The sequence below is a fragment of the Ischnura elegans genome, chromosome 5 (assembly GCF_921293095.1).
Source record: "Ischnura elegans chromosome 5, ioIscEleg1.1, whole genome shotgun sequence".
In the NCBI taxonomy this organism is placed as follows: domain Eukaryota; kingdom Metazoa; phylum Arthropoda; class Insecta; order Odonata; family Coenagrionidae; genus Ischnura; species Ischnura elegans.
In genome coordinates, this window is record NC_060250.1 from 16,943,568 (window position 1) to 16,964,923 (window position 21,356).

At 38.2% G+C, this 21,356-nt stretch overlaps 2 protein-coding genes across 6 annotated transcripts in view; one reads left to right on the plus strand and one right to left on the minus strand.

Annotated features, from left to right (window-relative positions):
* Nucleotides 1-4,192, plus strand: part of LOC124158539 (alkaline phosphatase, tissue-nonspecific isozyme-like) — a 271,518-nt gene extending 267,326 nt beyond the window's left edge. Inside the window, exon 8 of the mRNA XM_046533673.1 lies at nucleotides 3,513-4,192. Coding sequence (XP_046389629.1) covers nucleotides 3,513-4,171 — 659 coding nt within the window. The 3' untranslated portion in view covers nucleotides 4,172-4,192. The remainder of the gene's footprint in view (nucleotides 1-3,512) is intronic.
* A 9,441-nt stretch (nucleotides 4,193-13,633) lies between these two features.
* The window catches only part of LOC124158540 (plasma membrane ascorbate-dependent reductase CYBRD1), a 369,658-nt gene continuing 361,935 nt past the window's right edge, over nucleotides 13,634-21,356 (minus strand). For 3 of the 5 annotated variants that reach the window (XM_046533674.1, XM_046533677.1, XM_046533679.1), the window contains one exon: nucleotides 13,634-16,385. In XM_046533674.1, the coding sequence (XP_046389630.1) occupies nucleotides 16,232-16,385 (154 nt within the window). In that variant the 3' untranslated portion in view covers nucleotides 13,634-16,231. The remainder of the gene's footprint in view (nucleotides 16,386-21,356) is intronic. The other 2 variants (XM_046533676.1, XM_046533678.1) reach the window with 1 other exon arrangement.

Consider the following 21,356-nt stretch of genomic DNA (forward strand, 5'->3'; position numbering starts at 1 on the left):
TCTGCTGCCGTCATATTGGGAAGAAGAGTCGTAAATTTGCAGCTCTCGGCGTTGGGGCAGGAACAATATGGCCGTAATTTAGTGGAGAATTGGAATTTTCGTGCACGGCGGCAGTGACTCTTACTTAAGCACACCCCGTAAGCGGTTCTCGCCCTTCACGAGACAGTTTATCATTAGAGCGCGAGAACAAAGTGCTTTGGAAAGTCTTCTTAATGATCTCGGGTCCGGTGGAAGCTTCGATGACGCCCTGGGGACTGTTAACTTGGCAAATCCCACATTCGTCCCTCATAATCGGCCAAAAATTAATGACCAAGGGCAAGGGAGCGGTCCACCTGAGTCTTTCCAAACAGGATTTACATCTGAAAAATTTGTGACCGAAAAAGTATAAAAATTCTATCACCCAAATATCGTGGACTATTCGCTTTTGCTTTAAAACTTCCACATCTAGCGCTTTTTTTTTTCGAAGTCAAGTTCAAAATTCGCAAAAGTATTTTAAAGAAATTTTTAAATAAAAAAATAGTTTTCCACTTTTAATGCGGCACCGTGAGATGATAACTTCTTCGGTAGCGGAAAGTTTTTTTTGTACAACACAGTTATTTCTGCATAGTTTAGACTTAATATGATGATTTCATTCTTATTGTGCACATTTTTTTCTGAAAAATAAATATTTTTTATTTTGACATTTATGGATGTCACCCGCGTCGTATGACGACTTCTGTGGTGGGCAACCCGCGTTGCCAAACCCGCTTTTCTATCTCTCGATGAAATTTTTTGTCTAAATTCAAGTCGTTTGACACATCTATCTGCATTAGTTATTTGGAATCAAAAGATATTGGGCCCATTTATTTCAAGAGCTTTAACAATCTACATGCCTTAAAAATCGCCTAAATGTAAAAACAAGCATAGTTTCATAAAATATAGTATTTTGTCTTTAAGTTTTGCTAATTTATATAATAAAAAAATACATACCAAATTTTGTTTTGTTTTTGTACAAAAATTGCGATTGCCGAAGTAATTGCTTAATATTTTACATAAATGTTCGTAATCAGCGCTGTTGATAAGCTTATTATAAATTGTATTGTATTATAGTTGTACAAAAAAACTTTTAAATATATTTGCCATTTTTTTCAATTAAGAAAAATAAAATAAGAGAAACATAGATTTTCTTAAATCAGTCATTTTCATTCTAGCGTGATATTTCTACGTAAAAATGCCATTTCTTGGCCATAAAATTATTAAAACTTTTTTGCCCAAGTGACGAATGTATTCAAATCTTGCCTTAAACGTGGATAAAATCTAAGTATCGGCAACTATAAAATATATTTCCCTGAAGCGAATCAAATACGTATTTAAAATAATTTTAGACTGAGAGCGGCAAATATTGATTTTAACAGCATCAAAAATACCATATACACGATGAAGGTGATATGCATGAATTCGTACTTTGCATTTTGAATTTTTAAATATTGATCACACTTGTCGTTGAGTCAGAATATATTATTCAATGAATCAGTGGCGGATCAATATAGTCCTTTGAATATTCATTTTACACTAGGTAGTGTGGTAAGTTTTTTCGGACCCGCAATACAGCTGGCAGGTGACCCCCTACTTAGCCCCCCCTAGTCCCTACCCTAGATCCGCCACTGCTATGAATCATACATTTGAATATAAAAACTACAAAAATATAGCTATGATTAATACGATAAAACGAGTGAAAATTCATATATAGTATAAAAATGCTCTCAGGATGAATACTGTACTAAGATAAAGAAAGTAACTTAGCCACGGTCTATTTTATTTTCTATTGAGGTGACTATAGGCCCAGTGGCGGATACTGAATGGGGGGCGCAGGGGGTGCGCGCCCCCCTTGTGGGGCCACCCGTATTGCCAAACATTGCAGAACCATTATTGTTACTTTTTTATATCATAAGATGGCATTGTCTTGAATATGAGTATAATCACTTTAATTAAAAATTTCTGAAGCTCTGCGTGCGACTTGATTATATTTTATTACGATAAAAGTAAAGGTCACTCAAGTTATCTTTTGCGCCCCCCCCCCTTGAGTTTTCTCTGCATTCGCTACTGCTTAGGCCTACCTACGTCTTGAAATAAGAGTTATTAATCTCGCCTTCCAGTCTTAAGGCAGGGAGATCGCAATCTTAACAACAAAAGACGAGCATTGCAGAACTTAGGAAGAGCTAATTATACCAAGGAAAATGTAGGTAAAAATACCACCAATGATGACAAATCTCCATGAAATAGGATCATTAAACATTTGCAGTAGGAGTGGGAGGTAATATTGTAACGCTCACTATATCTTCTCCTCAGCCAGGGGTGGCCTGGCGGGTTTATATAGATGAAGACTAAAAAAACGAAGATAAAAAGATTTTGGATGCTCACCAAAATCTACTTTGATTGTTAAAAATAAAGTTAAAGTAATACATATGTATTTAGTAATACATATCTATTTATCTCACTCACCAAAAGGTATTTGGCCTCGTCAAAAGTCGCTCGCCGTCCGTCTCGGTTCTGTGTTTCTTTGTGTTTCTCCTGAGCCTTTGCATATGTTTCTCGACTTGATGTCTCTACCGTAGTCTTGGGGCGCCCCAGTGGTCGTCTGCAGGGGCGGATCCAGGATTTCTTTCTGGGTGGGGCACAAGCAAGGCCGTATCCAGGATTTTGTTCAGGGGGGGGGCACAAGGATACCTTGTTATACAAAACGAACGAAATTATAATGGGACCGTATTAAAAATCTATCGTATTTATAAGGGTCTGGGGGGCACGTGCCCCCGTGCCCCCCCTGGATCCGCCTATGGTCGTCTGCCTCGTGGAAGATTTTCTGCCACCATCCTTAGTGTGGGAGTCCAGCTCCATCCTGTTCATGTGGCCAGCCCATCTCAATATTCTGTTTAATTTTGTCAGTGATGTCAGGATCTTTGTTGTAGACTTTCAGTTCTCTTTTGGTCCGCATCCTCCGGATACCTTGTTCTAATACAGGGCCTATATATAGTGCGTATAATTTAGTGGTAAATATTATAAATTATGAAAATTGTCCGTAAATATTGACTTAGATTTATATCTGCTTCGAAAATTAACCTTAAAAAATACGCATGATATTTTTTTGGGGAACGGTGACCCGGCATTTTAGTAATAGCCTTGAGGTTTGTGCCCGTCGGTAGCCGTCGAACTAGGGAGGTTTGACACCCCTGCCTTAATTGAGTGGTTTGGAAGCCAATGGGTACAAGTGATTTCTTTTTTCTATTCACAGTCAGGTACAGAAATTATGTATAGAAAACAAACGAGATGAATTAGACATTTGATATAGTGCATTTGATTTTTCACTCGATGTCAGCAGAGAATACTAAAACTCACTCTTATCCATATGGCAACCAAGTTTTTGTGTATTTCTTCTAACAATTAACAATACCTAACTCTGCTGAGAAAAAAATCACCTGTACCCCTTGGCTTTTCACCCCCTCAACTGATACTAATACTGTCATTACGTCTCGCAGGTGTGGACGCCAAAGTGTCCGACGTGGACGGCCTTCCGTACACGACCCTCCTGTACTCGAGCGGCCCCGGATTCGGTCGGGAGAACCTGACCTCGGTGGACACGGGGGCGAAGAACGTGGTGCAACAGTCGGCGGTGCCGCGGCTGTGGGCAACGCACGGCGGCGAGGACGTGCCCGTGTACGCCAAGGGACCCGGATCGTCCCTCTTCCGAGGCTCCGTCGACCAGACGTATATCCCGCACGCAATCGCGTACGCCGCGTGCATCGGCGAACACAAGGAGCGGTGCCGGCGCAAACCCACACCCTCTCCGCCGCCATCTTTGCTGCCCCTGGCAACCGGGAACGACAACAAGATGGCGGCGCGGGAACCCGAGGACTCGCCGATGGGAAACCCGGAGGATTGCGCGAAGCCTCTTTCGGGCCCGGTGGCGCCGCCGCCGACTTCTGGGGCCCTAGGGGGGCCTGGCCCCCACTGGTCCTCCCTCGTGTACCTACTACTCCACGCGCTGGCCAGACGCCGACTGCGAGACGTCAACCCGAGCGGCCCCGAGCTGGAGTCCTGCGTCCACATTGCTATTTATTGCTATTACTACTTTTACAGCAATTACGTGAACGAAAGCAATTATTTTTATAAATTTGTCTCTGTTAAAATATCCTGATATTATAAATGTCAACTAAAAGATTCTGATTCTTATTCACTTTCTTGTGGTTTCATGGCCCAAGCCTACTCCTAAGAGGTTACCCATACTAGTGCAAATAAATTCAAGATGGAATGGGTAGCTTTGGGGAGGGGGGAGACCATGCACCCTCTCCAGTAGTTAGTTATAACACGGGTATCAGAATGGGAAACTAATTAACCTCTGGAATATTTTACCCAAAAGCAGGGACGGCGCTAGCAGGTGCGGGGCTAGGGGCGAACCTTCAGTGCGGGGCCCTTCACTTAAAATATTAAACTCTATACCCCATCTACAAACTCGAGCATTTTGAATCCCTACCACTCTCTGGCTAAGTATGTGTTCCCCTCCCAAATTCAGACTTCGTAATTACGCCGTTATGATACCATCACGCAGTTGAGTTCAAAATAGTATAATACAAATAAAATTTATAATTATATTTATTCATAAAATTATAACATAAAATAAACATAAAAAGCGCGCTTTTTACTTTAAATTACTGCATTATTATTCCTTTTTCATAATATTATTTTTTGTCTAGCACGGACTTAACAATACAGTAATAGTTGAAGTTGCGTTTTCAAACTATCGTATATTTTAATTTTTTTTCACGAACGCGGGGCCCCCCAAAGCGCGGGGCCCGGGGCAGTCGCCCCGGTCGCCCCGCCCTAAGGCCGGCTCTGCCCAAAAGAATGCCTCTTTACTTGTTAATGAGTGGATTACCTGCTTATCCTAAAAACTTGGTGGTCTCTCCTTGCATAGGTGGATCTAGGGAGGGGGGAATGGGGGCACGTGCCCCCCCAGACCCTTAAAAAAGGAGGCATGCATGAGGCTAATTAAGCAATATGTTACAGCCAGTGCAGGCTTGATAAGCTCAATTGATTCAGTGATAGCAGCAAATTTTCAGTTTCACTGCGCACAGGTGGTGAGGGTCCTTCTACAATGGAATAGGGGATGCTACTCTCGGCTAAGAGAGCCAAATCCCTGATCGTGCTATTTGAGTACACCCGGGGTCATCCCCTTGTCTTCCTCTGGGTGCTGCTGCCTTTCAATGGCATATCCTATTAAATAAATGCTCTGCATCACTGCACTTAGGATCTAGCGCTACATGCTAATTACAATAAGAAAGACAATTAGCTTCTAAACCAGTCTTTAGACTCTTACAAGCATTCTCAATCATCAATAGAGAGGAGGAATAGGTTTTAATTTGCCGAGGGCCTAGGCTAAGAGACCTTCCCATTGATCATTGCCTAAGAAAATGGAATAACGGTTCCAGAGATATTTTTCCTTCCAACTTTAATTAGCATTTTGATTTTCTGTCTTCAGACACATTCATCTAAGGCAGTTAATAGGTCAATTATTTCTGTAAGGCTGCAGCATTGGTATAGCAAGGGCTGCTCAGACTGTCCCTTAAGTTTGGCACTCCTTACTCCACAGTTCCAGGGGCGCAGCTTAGAATTACGCCAAGGGGGGGTTTAGGAACAACTAATACTTGGGGTTTGGGGGTATTGCATACCCGCCAGGGTAAGGGGACCCTCCTCCAGAAAATTTTTAAGATAAATTGTTCAAAATGGTGAGTTCTACGGATTTCTGAGGGATATTTGATAAATTCTAGCACTATTATATAAGTAATACTAATGCAATTAAATTAAACGGATCAAACTTAAAAATTTCTCTGAGCTCTGGGGGGGGGGGGGGATGTTTCATCCCCCAAAACCTTCCCCCTCGCTGCGCCACTGCACAGTTCCACTCACAGCAGACAGTTTCACTCACTCACAGCAGACCCAATACTGTGAAGTCTCTATGAAGGGATAAAAGGTCATATGCCAGGAGTAAACCACCCCACCAGGTTTCACCAGCTTGTTCCCTCCTAGCTATGCCACAAAAAATTTTATAACCCCTCGGAAACCTATGCAAATTTATCACATCCTATTGAATATCAGAAGGAGTGGACTGAGAGGAGGAATGACAGAGTGCTGCTAGGCTTTCCCTACCCTTGTGGCCTTGCTAGGGGCTTATAGCAGTGACCTCAGCCAGGTGAAGGAGGTCCTCTCTTGCCTTTTCTTAAAACTCTTACATAATGATCCTCTCACTAACTCCTCTCTGTTCATGAACACTTCTTTTGCTAACGTAATACTCTTCCTTATGTTTTATTCTGTTGCATTTGTTTTCTTCTAATGTGCTCCCCAAATAGTTGAATCGCTTTACCGGCTCAAGTTTTTGCCCACTTACTTTTATCTTGAGTCTCTCATTCCTAGCACACAATGTTTTACAACACCACATTACCTTGGTCTTCTTGCGATTAATCCTCATTCCATACTCCCTGCAACACTTGTGTAGCACATCCACTAAAGCCTTGTACATATTCACTTCTCCTAGTACCCTTCAGAGGTTCTATGTTCCATTTCCCCACCTCTCCAATTTTCATTTATCTTTTGAATCTTACGTTGCATTATATAAACACTTAGTTGTGATCTTAATCTGCATCTGTAGTAGGGAAGCTGTAAGAGTTTTTCACACCATTCATAAACCTCTGTCTTATCATGATATAGCCTATTTGATATCTCTCCATATCCGCTGGACTCTTCCATGTGTACCTCCGCCTTTTATGATGATTGAGCCATGTGTTTTTGATGAATAACTTGTTTCTCCTGCAAAATTCTGCTGCTTCCTCTCCCCTAGCATTCTGTATTCCTAATCTAAATTATCATATTTCATTTCCATCCTTCCCTTCCCAAACTACGTTGTTCCAGTCCCCCATCACTACTAGCATTTTCTCACCCCAAATTTCCCAAATTATTTCTTTAAGCTGTTCAAATAACTCATCTACTTCATCCTCCCTATGATTTTCAGCGGGCATGTACAGAGGAATCACCACAAGGTTGGCAGGTAATGCCTCAATTTCCACCACCAGAATCCGACCACTTACCTGATCTATACCTACCCATCTTCCCGTTCATGGGTGTACCCAGCGAGGGGCAGGGGGGGGGGGGATGGGCTTCCCCCTCTAGAAGCAAAAATCACAAAAGTCCTTATGCAATATCACTACTGAATTGAAACGAAAGTATTCAACAAATTTTGTTTGAACCCACGAAAAATGATATGCATTAGTATAAGATATGTAACTAAAATAAAAATTTCAAGGAAATAATCTCATAAACTAATGTCACAACTTGGTTTACCCCCCACCCCCCAGACCATGGTTTGCCCCCCCTAGACCATAGCTTGCCCCCTCCCTAGTTATGATCCTGGGTACGCGCTTGCTCCCATTTAATACTAGAGCTATCCCACATTGACTTTCCTCCCCACCACTATATATTACACTATACACTTTACTCATCTTTCCTTTCTCCATTACCCTTTTGATATTTTCTAGCTTGCCTGCCCTCATCACTGACATCACATTCAGTGTCCCTAAATACATTCCTGCCTTCATTGTCTCCATCTACTTGATCTTCGTTACTTTTTTTTGTGTGCTGCTGATGATAAGTCTCTGCAAGGGTTTTGCATGTTGACAATATTGAGGATCCTGCTGCCATGAACAACATCCAGGCAATGGGGATGGGAGCCATTCAATGAATTTCCAAGGCTAAATTGATTTCATGCTTTCAGGGAAGACATAGTTGGCAGTGTTTCCCATTTCATATCCAACAGTGTTTTTTACATGACACCATAACATGGACTACCTTTCGTTTAGCTCCTACCCTTCAACCAATCTGGCATTGGTGGCCCTACTGGGGGTAATTGAGAATAAATCCCACCAGTGCAAGTGTTGGTAGACAGCATCAGGAGCACAGCTTGGAATTAAGACTGGGGGGGTTTAGGTGCAACTAATACTGGGGTGTGTGGGGGTATGGAATACCCACCAGAATAAGTGGTAGGTATGAGATTAATAATTGCGGAATTTTAAGATAAATGGTTCAAAACGGTGAGTTTTACGGTTTTCTGAGGGATATTTTATTAATCCTTACACTATTCTATTAGTAATATCAATCCAATTGAGTAAAATAGATTAAACTTAAAAATTTCTCAGATCTCTGGGGGGAGGGGGGTTTATCCCCCAAAACCCCCCCTCACTGCTCCACTGGACAGCATCGAACTATTAGCTAGTGGAGACTTTTCAGTCTACCAAAACCTTCCTTAATAGGTTTGTGGAGAGCACCTAACATACAGCTCTCCATCTGTAGGATGGAATGCTTTTCCATGATCTCCTTGGCACCTTTCGTTATGAGCAGGCTAATGCTTCATGTAAAAATTTCACCTTGATCAAAAATAATACTAGAGGCCTTTTAACTTTAGTAGCTAGAGTGAATGGATGACCAGGCCACATAACAATAAAAGTGGACTAGATAATCAAAAATGTAGGAAAAACAGAGGAATATGTACAAAAATTATTGAATTATCATGTCCCAGCCTTTTACCCACAATATTGCACAAATTACCTTAACTCTTGGTCGTCTCCTGCAAATGACTACATACCTGCAGAGAGACCTAAAAGGAGATAACATTTTTGAGCTGTACAACTGCCCCACCACCAAACATGACATTGAGGCAGCCATGGATCATATTGAAGCATTTTTCTGCCATGTGTGCCACATGGCTGATTCTAGCAATGAGCCGAAAAGATTGATGAAAATAAGGGGTGAATATCAAGTAACACAGGGTAAAGAGTCATCGAGCCTATTCCCGTCCTTCTCAGTTTATCAAATAAATGGCACAAGCAATTGTATTTCAGCATGGACCTAATTATTCGTCACACACATTCGTGAGTCATCCACACCATCATCAGTTTCATCAAAATCTGATTAAAAAAGTTGAAATCCTATTAACTCTTTCGCACCGGACGTCGGGGCATTTTCTTACGTAGAAGACCTGACGTCAAGTATAGCTGTCACGGAATTTTCAACACAAATGACCGGACATCGGCTCTGGCTGATGCAAGGGAAGGGAAGTGACCACTAAGGTAGCAATTGTCGGATGCATTCAGGCCTGACCTGAGACCCAGCTTAGTAAGTCCTTAGGGCCACTCCTCAGTAATTAAGCCCGACCCTCCCACTCATTAATGATCATCCCCTACCGCAGGAATCTGTTGGGAGATGGTTATATTGTCAATAGTTTTTTCAATGATATTATTTGTGCATACTACAATTTTGTTATACTTTGAAATGAATTCTTCGTTTTGTTCGTAAGCAATTTTTAAACAAAATTTTAGTGTTAAAAATAACGGACTTCGGGACTTATACCCTTATTACCTTGTACAGCATACTCCTGATTATCTGGCTGCGGTTTATCTATGTTACAGCTTATTGGTGCATGAGTTTTAAACTTTTTTTTTTAATTTTAAACTTTGCACAGTGGTTTTGAAGCATTCGTGGAAACCACTTTTCTATATCCGTGATCTTGCAGCCACAGATGTGTGGTATTCGGAAACCAGGTATGACATGGAGCAGTAAAGGCTTGCGAGTACAATCACATTTTCGCCTCTAAAAATATTGCGGTCAGGAAAAGAAAGCTCTTAATAACTCTGGAAAGCAATCTAAAATAACAGACGATGTGCATAAATAATATTTAATGGTTTGATTTATATCAATTATGAAAATTAAATGATATTCAAGTGAAAGTTTGGCTTATTCATATTTACCGATTATTTGTGCTGTCTCTCCCCATCACTAGCCCAAATGATCAGGAGTATGCTGTATTTGCTAATTATTTTGTTATTAATGATAGAAACCCGTGTAAAATTCCACAATGCTTAAAAAATGTTAGTAATTCTTTTAGAAGAGTAAATTATTGAAAAACGCATACAATGTTTGGTTGAAAAAAACATTGGTAATGCAATAAGTTGACTGTGGATTCGTGCTATGACAGGGTTAGAGGGTTTAGTCCACTGGCTGGGAGTAACAGACGGATGACCTTTTGAGTTGGGTCCCAAATCTGAGGGACAAAATATCAAGGCAACTCACCCCCACAAAAGAGCTCAGTACAGAGAGGTTTAAATGTTCTCATGCTACTCGCAGCACAGAAATGTTTTCCTATGGTAGGTGCCGGCAGGAAAGAGTTGAAATGAATATATCAAGATATTGCCAAATTTTAAGAGGGAAAAATGATATCAATAATAGTTCCAATGGTGGCTACTGCATGGTATGATGACATGTTTAATGCACACCTACTACATGAAAAGAGTATAGTTTCCATCAGAGAAATTCACCTGTATCATGTATACTACAGTGCATTAATTAACAGAACTCAGTGACCAGATTTCAGGGCAATAAATTTGGGTGTGATGATATAAAAATGTAGAAAAATACAAGAATATGTAGGAAAAAATGGAATTTTTAAGTTAACTCTATTTTTCCACCAATTCAACGTGCATGGAACTAGTGATTCAAAGCTGATGAAAATTAAATTTGTAGGCAATCACATGTGGACGTGGAAAGTTATTTACAGCAAGGGCAAAATTAGCCATAAAAAATTATTTGGCTTAGCTTGGATACAAATCTGGAATTTTCTGGATTAGGAGATTCAGGTTTGCATCCTGGTTCAGCCAAATGCTCTTTTCAGGGCCGTACAAATTACCTTTAATTCATCGTACATTGCTTCTTAAGCAGAAATCTCAGGTCTTAAACATAAGGTACATATCAAGCTGTACAACTGCTGCACCACCAAACTTGACATTAACCATGGTTCATGTAGAGGCACTTCTGCACCAGGTGTGCTGCATGGCTGATTCTAACAATAACCCGAAAAGGTTACATAATAGTGGGGAAATATCAACTCCCATTTCTTGGGTAATAGTGAAATTTCTATAGACATAGGAACTAAGATACCCACAATTAAAAGAAAATATGACAAAAATATGAAATGATATTTGGGAGCCTATTTTATCAAAATTAAGATCTCCATGGAAATATTGCGAAGTGCCAACCACCAATCTGAGGATCATAAAATGTCAACTGAACACTTTTACACTGCATGGCAGCCGTCAATGTTGCAGTTTTTCATAGGTAAAAGAAATAATGTCAGCAATTGCATACACTCATAAAAAAAAACAAACTTTGAGATACTAAAACAGACAAAAAAGCATGGTCATCTACAATGCACCAGATTGAAGATTGGACAATGTGAAGGTGCTTAACACACTTCTATATCTTATAGAGAGAGAACTACCCTCCCGTCCAGAGAGCAGTTGCCTATTGAAAATCAAACATTTGCTAACAAACTTGTTGAAAAACCAGAAGTTAGGAACATAAGCACTTATCAATGTCTGATGAACTTGGACGAATCCTGGGTGATATAGAGAAAGACATTATTATAGACAAAGTGATTGTGTGCCTTCATGAGGCCAATCTGTTCGAAATATATAAGGTATAATTTCATCGAACCAAAACCAAAATGCTATATTACTCTACCCAGTAATTAATGAAGACATAAAAAATTAACTAATGAAGGTACTAAATGATCTATGCAGCTGATGCACCTCCGTACTAAACACTATCACTGCTACTATAATAACAGGGACTTTTTTCCTAAGCTGAAGAACAAATGTCTGCTACAGCCAATAGAAGGGAGCAGGAAGTGCCTGATGGACATCCAAGCAATTACTCAAGCTGTCATATGCATGTTTGGGATTTGTTTCACATGAGTTCTAAGAGTACTTGTGAATTAAGCCTCTTATATAAATGATTATGAATCAAGTGCTCTTTGAGTTTAATTTAGGATTAGCCTTTACTTACCTATTGCAGATCTTGAAGCATTGAATTTTATATTAGAAGGACAGAAGCTTGCAACTACATAGAAGTATAGTCATGGGTCACTTTGACCCATCAAGATTTCCAGCTTCAAGCACACATGTGCAATCAATATACCCGATCGCTTCTCATATTTCCATGAAACAGATTGAATTAGTCAATGATAGGGGAAAAATAACTACCAAACTATAAAATTCTTGAGACATGTGCAATTTTTTGGTGGAAACCAAGGAATGAAATAATTATTATGTATTTAGGAAATCTGCAAATCAGGACAATCCTATACATTGGAGAACAACCATGGAATGGAATAAAAAGGTTTCAAAATCATGTGAAAAGTGAGAATATCACAGCTTACAAAATTTAATGATGTTTTATGGTTCTGCCATGCACTTATAATTTTTTCCTTGAAACTGCACTGATATCTATAAAAACTTCAGTAAGACCTTTTCAAATAACCCTTTCAATATAGCATCAGGTTCTCTATATTCTTTTGACACATTAATTTTTATATATGATCATTTTACACTGAGCATGTTGTTGAAATAGAAAGTAATGAAAACATAGAATTTAAAACGTAAAATTTTAGGTTCAAGTAATCTGAGTCTTTTTTTATTGCTCCTTTCATATAAGCTTCACGATAAATGTGAGTGATGTGACCTCATAAGCTTGGGGCCCTCGGCAATCGCCAACCAGCGGACGCAGTCAGACCACCCCTGTCTCTCACCATCAAGTATCAAGTGTTCTCTCCCTAATGTCCTAGATAAAACCCAATTCTCTTACCTCCTCCTCCTACAACACCCCACCTACCTTGCTCCTATCCTAAATTTTCTCTCCCTCCCTCCTCGGACCCTCCTTCCACTCCTCATGGCAATATATGTACTTGAGTTAAATGTTTACTCAGTTTAAAGTGTACTGGGACTAGCCGTGGTGATAACTTTTACGGGAGTCACCCACAATGCACAATCGTGCGAAAGATCCACAGAGAAAAAATCATCCGCCTTGACTGGGATCCGGGTTTGAATCCCAGTCAAGGCGGATGATTTTTTCTCTGTGGATCTTTTGCACAATTGTGCATTGTGGGTGACTCCCGTAAGAGTTATCACCACGGCTAGTCCCAGTACACTTTAAACTAGTCAAGAGCGAACTCCTCTTTGTGTTCTATGTCCGAGCCTGCTCTCCGGCGGTGGCACTGTGCGCACGATTTGGACTGCTTGTGGCAGTTCCGGTCAAGGCGGATGATTTTTTCCCTGTGGATCTTTCGCACGTTTACTCAGTTGGCTCCCTCTTGAACATGTTGCTTAGTCTTCAAAATCGATCAGGGAATATGTACATAAAACTGTGTGGAATCTACAAAGTTTGTTTTATTTACCATGTGTATTAAGGTATATTGAAGGTGTGAGAGTTTACTATAATCCACAATTTAGGAGTTGCGGCTTTGCATTTATTTTAAGGTTAATGATTGGTGTCCCAATGCCCACTTACAATGTCTATTGAGGTAACTTGTGTGGTAGTGGGAGAGCAGATGTGGATGATACAATGCCTTTATTCATAACACCTCCCTTAAGCACCTGGTCAAGTATGTATCTGACCAAGTGCTGTGCATTTTGGTAGATGGTCCACCACAATACCGCATATGAGTGACAGAACTAAATTATTCTTGCAATGGCATGGTTTTGCAATAACATGTAATCATGGATCTTGATTTATTAATTTATTGGTGTTGGTATTATACAGATATACTGTGTAACATAAAAACAATAATGCTTCCACTTTATATCCATTCACTAGCAAACTGTACATAAACATTTAAAGAACCTCGAATGCAAAGGACAAGTGTAACACCTAAAACACAATCTATGCTTCAGTACAAATTTAAGTTAGGAATTCTAAAATGACTCCTCCAAATTTTCCAAGGAGGGTAAATTTGTAACATCAGCCAGCCCACTCACATTTATTTGTTGCATTTGATCAAGGAAAGGTTAATTCTTACTCTTATCTACACAGCTATCTACATCTTCAATTACATATCTATGAGGAAATTGACTTCAAACATACATGAGAGCTACAGTGAGGTGGGAATGAGTATTGTTTCATGGAGAATACACTTAAACATATGACAAGCAACAGTAAAAGCCCGTTCATTAAAAAATTGATATAAATGGTTACACAGTTCAAGACATCAAATTTCCGCTCCTATCCTTTCAGACAAAACACGGAGGAAAAGTAGATCCCAAAAAGGTCAAAATGTGGGGTAGAACAACATACAAAAAATACAATACAAACTCCTTGTCTTGGATTTGGCCCTTGCAAGCCGTAGAACACACAAGTGACTCACCTGGCATACCTTCCTTTGAGCAAGAGAAAAAAAAATTGAGTGCTCATAGTCCCATCCAATTGAACTCCTAAGTTCGTTCACTCTATGTATATATATAAATGCCCTCTCGTTTTGGGGGGAGCTGTAAACCTTCTGAGGGCGCAGTACCTCCAAAGATGATCCAAAACATCGATTTATTTACCAAAGCACTCTCCTCCTCCTTTCATGAGCGATGATCAGTATAAATACAGAGAGGTGGGCGTGTTAATTGATTGTGTGCATCCGTCTTCCTGGGAATGGTGTGACAGACACATACTGCTGCTGCGTTACTTAGAAACTGCAGTCACCTTAAAATCTATTTAAAATTTTACTTTTAGTGGCCCCAGATAGAATAAACACTCAAAAAAGTCTTGTTAAAACGGTCGACAGCTGCATCATTCTGTTAAAAGTCATCCAGTCCTGCTCTTTTACACTAGTTCAGGCAAAAGTTCAGAGTCCAGTGTCACAGCATGTCAAAAGTGATTAGTACCGCAACAATGGCCCAGCCCAACAAACAACAATTCCTCAATACTACCACAGTCTCTGCAAAAAACCTTAAATCATCTACTTGCAACCTCAGAAATATTATTTTTTTTACAATTTATTTCTTAGTGTGTGTGTTAGGCTTTAAAAAAATTGCAGCAAGAGTTATGTAACAAAGGGGAAAATGGAGCTGTCTTTACAACCTTTCAGTGATGACACTTTTGAATTGTGACCGAAAACTTTCCCTGCGAACGGCGTAAGACAAAAGTATCCCCAAAGCTACCAACACCATAGCCAAGGCATTTACGATTATCCCTTCCTCTGGGAATTCCGAATAAGTTGTGCTGCAAATAAGAGAAAGATTTTTATGATTAGTAAAAAACGTGCGAGACATGTTAAATCACACAACAGTACTGAAGGAGCAGACACTTCTTAGACAACTTGTCACAAAATAACAAATAAAGCAATATGTATGATACGGAGGGCAACATAAAAACAACTAAACTACCACTTCCATACAAACAAACCTATAACACTTAACAATTAAATTATGAAATAGGGCTCTAGATGAAAACTTCCCAATATGTTTCACAATGCATTCACTAACTTTCTATGCGGTATTTAAAAAATGTTGGCAATTTTAAAATGAATATAACAATGATGGGAAGATACTACATTTTAGCTACTAACATTTATTACTTCCTAAACTAAGATATTGTATTAAATTGGTTAGGTGATATTCTAAAGATGGTAAGGTGATGAAACAGTACGGGAAAAGCTGGTTCATGGTTGATGATGTGAAAAGAATAGAATGTGAGCATACCCCCAGCACCATACTTAGTCCAACACAAATCACCCCCACTAAGAGAAAAAGAAGATGAATCAGGTAATTGTGAATTAATGGAATGATACAAATTGAGTGGAAATCATGCAAAAAAAAACATTCGCAACTATGGTTGATGGAAGGTTGATAATCTAATACCAAATAGCAATGAAAATTTAAGCAGTTTCATGCAAAAAATGTTAGAAGCTGAATTTAAAAAAATAATTATTTACAAATATAAAAAAAAACTAGCCTTTGCTAAATACTTTAGGCAGCACCATTATGAAAGTCGAGGAGTAGTGCGCTCAATAGATTGAGTTTTGGATGAGCTTGGAATTAACTGTCACACTAGCATATGCATGCTCAACAACTTTTTGCTTTCATGCTTTGCTGTCTGTGCATGTGTAAATAATCATCACTTCTGCACAATTGGTCGTTCATCCCCATCCACTGCTTCCGCTGTCATACTTCCAAATACATTGACATCTTCCAGAATATCCAGTGACATGCCGCTACTCTTGACAATAATGTGCACATTTTGAATTCTGATACTTATCGTTATAGTTCTTACAAATAGATGAAACTAAAAAGTAAATGGTGTGTATGTGAAAAAAAATTGCGAGTATTTATGAGTTTCATATGTCCCCTTGCGCTGTAATGAGAACATGTCCTCTAAATTTAAAATCATCCCTCTGCATGATATATCCAATGACAATGGCACCAGCAGTCAATGTCATGGCCAATGAATTGACGATAACAGCCTCTTCCCCCAATTGGCTATAATCGCTTCTGAAAATGAAAATGAGTTTTGATTATGTTGGTGAGAAACATAGAAACCTATTTGTCAGAATAATTAAAGAAAAACAACTCAATACATAAATTAATCAGATAAGTAATTCATTAAAATGATGGCAAGATGAAACACTACCATAAAAAATAAAACATAATAGTTGCCATTTCAAATATCATATGTATGTATTTATTTCATATGGATGATTTTATTGAAAATTCCGTAACTAAAATGTTTCTGCGGTTTTATAAAAAACTACAGGTGATAATAATATCCTGAAAGCATCTATTCAACAGGTTATTGCAAAAAATAAATTACCTACTTCAAGATTAATGCTAACTACAATAGAGATCTACCAAGTGGGTACGTATTTCAGTATCTTCAATTTTCATGCAACACTACATACACATACTTAATTTACTGGCAATGTATAACCAGGTATAAAGGATAAAATTAAGCCATCTACTCATACAAAAATTTAATGGGTATTTTATTTTAGGATATCCCGAACAAGATATGTAGAATTAAAGTGAATAACCAGGCAAGTATAGCACCTTAATTCATATAGGAATTAGTTAAAATCTACATAGACGAAAAAATAATGTATCTGAAAATTTTAATATTAGTAAAAAATACCATAAATATGGGCATAAAATGTCTACATCATATAATGAACAATGGGCTCAAACAAATAAAGTACATATGCATACTGCTCTCGAAAAAACAGTCTAAGCTCAAAAAATACTAGGAACTAACTCACAAAATTATAATGACTTATTGAAGTATTAATTGGAAGAAACAGTTGTTGAAATCGCAGGATTGATTCTACCTTCCCAGGTAAAATATTTTCTGAATCTATTGAAGGAATGCAAGAAGAATGTCACAGCATTTTACCCATACGTGCCTACATCCATTCAAGAGAAAAAACCTACGGTCTCACATAGCTGAAATCAATTGCAGTGATTTTATTGCCAGAGCAACTCTGTGGCTGGTGTAGTGACTACCACAGGAGAGGAAATGGTTTCCACCATTAATTATCATTCAATTGAAAATTCCACCGCTTGAAAATGATTTTTAGGTTTTTTAAAGTATGCACATCACTGAATAGCAAACATATTCCTTCTCCCTACATTGGTAAAGGCCTAGTGACATGACCAAACAGAGTACCTTCTTCCCGTTAACTATTTACTATTGGATTTTAAATATCTGAAAGTATGAAAATCTGATATATGATGACTACCGAAAAGGTCTTACATTTCCCAGATATATTCTCTGTGGCTGTAATAAAAACACAGAATTGATCATGCAATGATGATCGCAAAATAGGTATATCCTGCTAAAAATTACCATGGGTTTGTATCAAATGCACGCCTCTATTCACTTCATTGCACAATCCAAAAAATAACCCACAACCCAAAAATCTGCTTAAACAAAAAGATTTGATGCTAAGAATTTGAATGAAATGAAATGATATAGTATCATTTTTTTCTTTAACCAAGACATGGAGAAAAGATGTAAAACAATAGATAAATAAGAAAATCCAAGATAAATATTATGAGAATTCCTGCACATTAGCATTTTTTAGGGAAACAAAAGCAAAATAATTTCTAGATAATTGAGCAGACACACCTTCCAGTGATTGTATGCCAAAGGTAGATTCAAAAAATATTTAGTGGCAGGGAGGGGATAATTTAGGAGAGGGAGTTATGCAATAAGCTCATTAAATGAAAAGAATTTCATTGTTTCCAAAAGATTATTTACTTATAATAGCAAATGTCTTTCCCCACTCTGGAGCACAGCAAACTTATGATTATAAAGTTGTGAAATGAGATATGTGAGAAAAAATTAAACATGCTGTGGAGACAAAAAAGCTCCTTCCATTCAACATGAAAATGGAGCATTTCCATCAAGTAAGACTATTCCATGAATTATTGGCAATGCATGGGTGAAAATTTATATTGTATTTGTCATCTATCAATAAATTTTGCATTTCGTTCAGAGTGAAGATGCTCCAAGTGGGAATTAATTTTAAGCTTACTGTAGAGATAATGCTTAATTTCTGAGTGCTCCATTTTTCGCTTCCACAAAAAATCTTTCCTCTTGGATAAAGGGGGGGAAAGCAATATGTACCCCCCTTTGCTCAGATCTGTACTTGCCACCATCATTGAGAAAGAGCTTCTTTTCAGAAAGAAACATGGCAGCTTAGAGGGTAGAATACGAGGGTGTACTGAAAAGTAAGGTCTCCTATTTTTTTATTCCTGGAAAATCAATTTATTCTCAAATTTGCGTACATCAATGGAAAGGTAGAAAATTTAGCTATTTTTGAAAATAGTTGCATTGATGATCAATAATTTTTTGCATCCTTGTAACTAGCTTTTTGATACCACTTTCCTGCCGCATTGCGAAGCCAACTGACGACTGCTTCTTATACTGAAAGGTCTGACTTGAATTTCTTTTCCCCAAGGTGTTTTTTGAGAGCAGGAAATAAGTGGTTGTTGCTTGGGGCACATCCGGGCTGAAAGAAGGGTGATCTATCATATCCCAAACAAATTCATCTCGTAGAGTGTACGTTTTATGGGCCTCAATTGGGCATGTCATGATGCAAACACACTTCTTCAGGACCCACCTGGCGGACATTCTTGTAACCAAGGACCTCCGACCCAATATTTTGCACAGAGAGGTAGCCACAGCCTTCATTTAGGCCTTCCTTTATCTCATGAAGAGTGATTATCTTGTTATTGCTCACCATCTTGTCAATTCGAGCCACCGCTGATTGCGGAAAACTCAGCCTACCCGACAGCTGCTCATCATGGACCTTTTACCATCCATCAAAAAACTCCTGGCACCACTTCTGCTCATTTTTGATGTCCATAAACTTCTCACCATGCACCTCCATTTCTGGTGATGAATTTCTATTGGAAAAAATCTTTTTTCGCGTTCAAAAATAGAATGGCTGAGCGTAGTTTGTACCTGGCAGGCGAGTTAAGTGAAAGCTCCATCCTAAACTACTGCTATGCAGCAACTGAGCGGGCTATGGCCACATGGGTGGTTCTGCACTTTGCCATAGGAACCAAGGAATGCAATGCTGTTGTCAAAATTTGCCTAGCGACTCGCGTTCAGAAATGGTGTCATTGGAGACCTTACTTTTCAATACACCCCCGTATATGAGGAAAGTTTCTCTCAGTTGTGAGCTGAATCCAAAGAAACATAATTCCAGACTTATTTGCTTCTCCACTTAGGTACCAGCATTGAAATAGAGCATTTAACTACTTATTAAAGGGTTCAATTCTCGAACCTGGGTAAAGCCCAAACTAATGATGCTCCTGGCTCAAGATGGTTGAGGGAGAGGGATAACTCTAAATACGTGAAATTCACAGGTCTATGACTAGGTCCTGGTTAAGTTCCACCCACTAATTCATACAAATGTAGGAAACACTGAGTGAGATCTTCCGAGAAGAAGACTATTGCACCATCATATCAAAATTATTATTCTCAGAAATACAGTTCTCCTGCTTGTAGGTGAACGTGGAAGACTATCAAGGCATATTATATCACATAGGAATACAAATTTAAAAAAATAATACAACAGAACCACATCCTCAACGCAGATATGTGTAGCAGAAGTAGTTTTTGACACACAAATAAAAAAGAAATTTATAAATATCATTAAACTGATAGAGATTAAATAAAGCTGAGAGGACAAACATGTACCATTACAATGGAATGTCATAAAGGAGGCAACTTACTTGCAGAGAAAAGTTTGGCAGGGTCATGCCCAAAGTTTTAACATTACAAATGCATATGCAAAATTCATGCAAAGCCTGGTGATGAGGAAATCAGAATGAAAGAAGAATTTCCATATTTGGCAGCAATATGTGTTTTACCACTACTTGAAAAGTTAGGTAGAAATTGAGATAAGTATGTATGCTGTTTTTACAGTTTGCTGATGAAAGATTAGTTGCGTAGTAGATTTATATAGGTACCAATTTTCTTGAAGAAGAAGCAACAATTACTGCTTTCAGTCGAGTTCCTTTTAAACCTTCAGTGGCATTATGTGCATGAAAAGTTAATAGCACAAAGCTATAGTGATGGAAGAATACACATAGTTGTTTGCAATGATAATCTTATAAGTTTGCAAGTACCTCAATGATGACAGGTGCAAATAATCAACAATCACCAGAAAATAAAGTAGTGAAGGAAATATTTATGAAACTACCGACCAATGAAAGGATTCTTATGATGTAAATTTCAAATTACAGGCCTTAAACATCCCTCACTTTTTCCTTTAATAAATCAAATGAAATAACAAAAATACTTGCAGACATGCAAAAAATATTTTTTGTCACATGTTTTAAAAGTAAGTCTTCCATTTTATATTTTTTTATATTTTCTCTATGACCTCTCATTGATTAAAAATAATTCTAGCAGAAATATAGTAAAAAATATTTTACATTACATAACAATAAGATTAAATAATACATACCTATATTAATCTATTATTGGAGAGTACATAAGGCTATGCCATTATTTCAACTATCAGTTCAAGGGTTATTTAATGATGGGCATTCCCAAATCATGAAACTACATTCGAGATATGTAATTCATTGTGGTTATTTAAACCTGATAGAATTAGTTATTGATAGTTTTTTCATATTTGACCTAAGAGTGTACAGTTCATGTAAGAGTTAGGCCATCTATTGTCCATCTCAGTAAAAAAAAAGTTAAATAGATATGTATCGACACAGGAATTTATTCCTAATGAGACACGACCATTTACCTAAAAATATGAAATTTATCATTATTTATTTTACTTAGGATTTATTAATTTAAATTTTGAGGGGGAAGGGACGGCTCCCTTCTCCATCTCATCAGTGTAGATGGAGTATGCATTTTAAAAATCCCCCAAAAATTTTTTTCTCCTCAAAATTTTAAAAATATTTTTAAAAATTCCATTTATTTATGGGTGGATC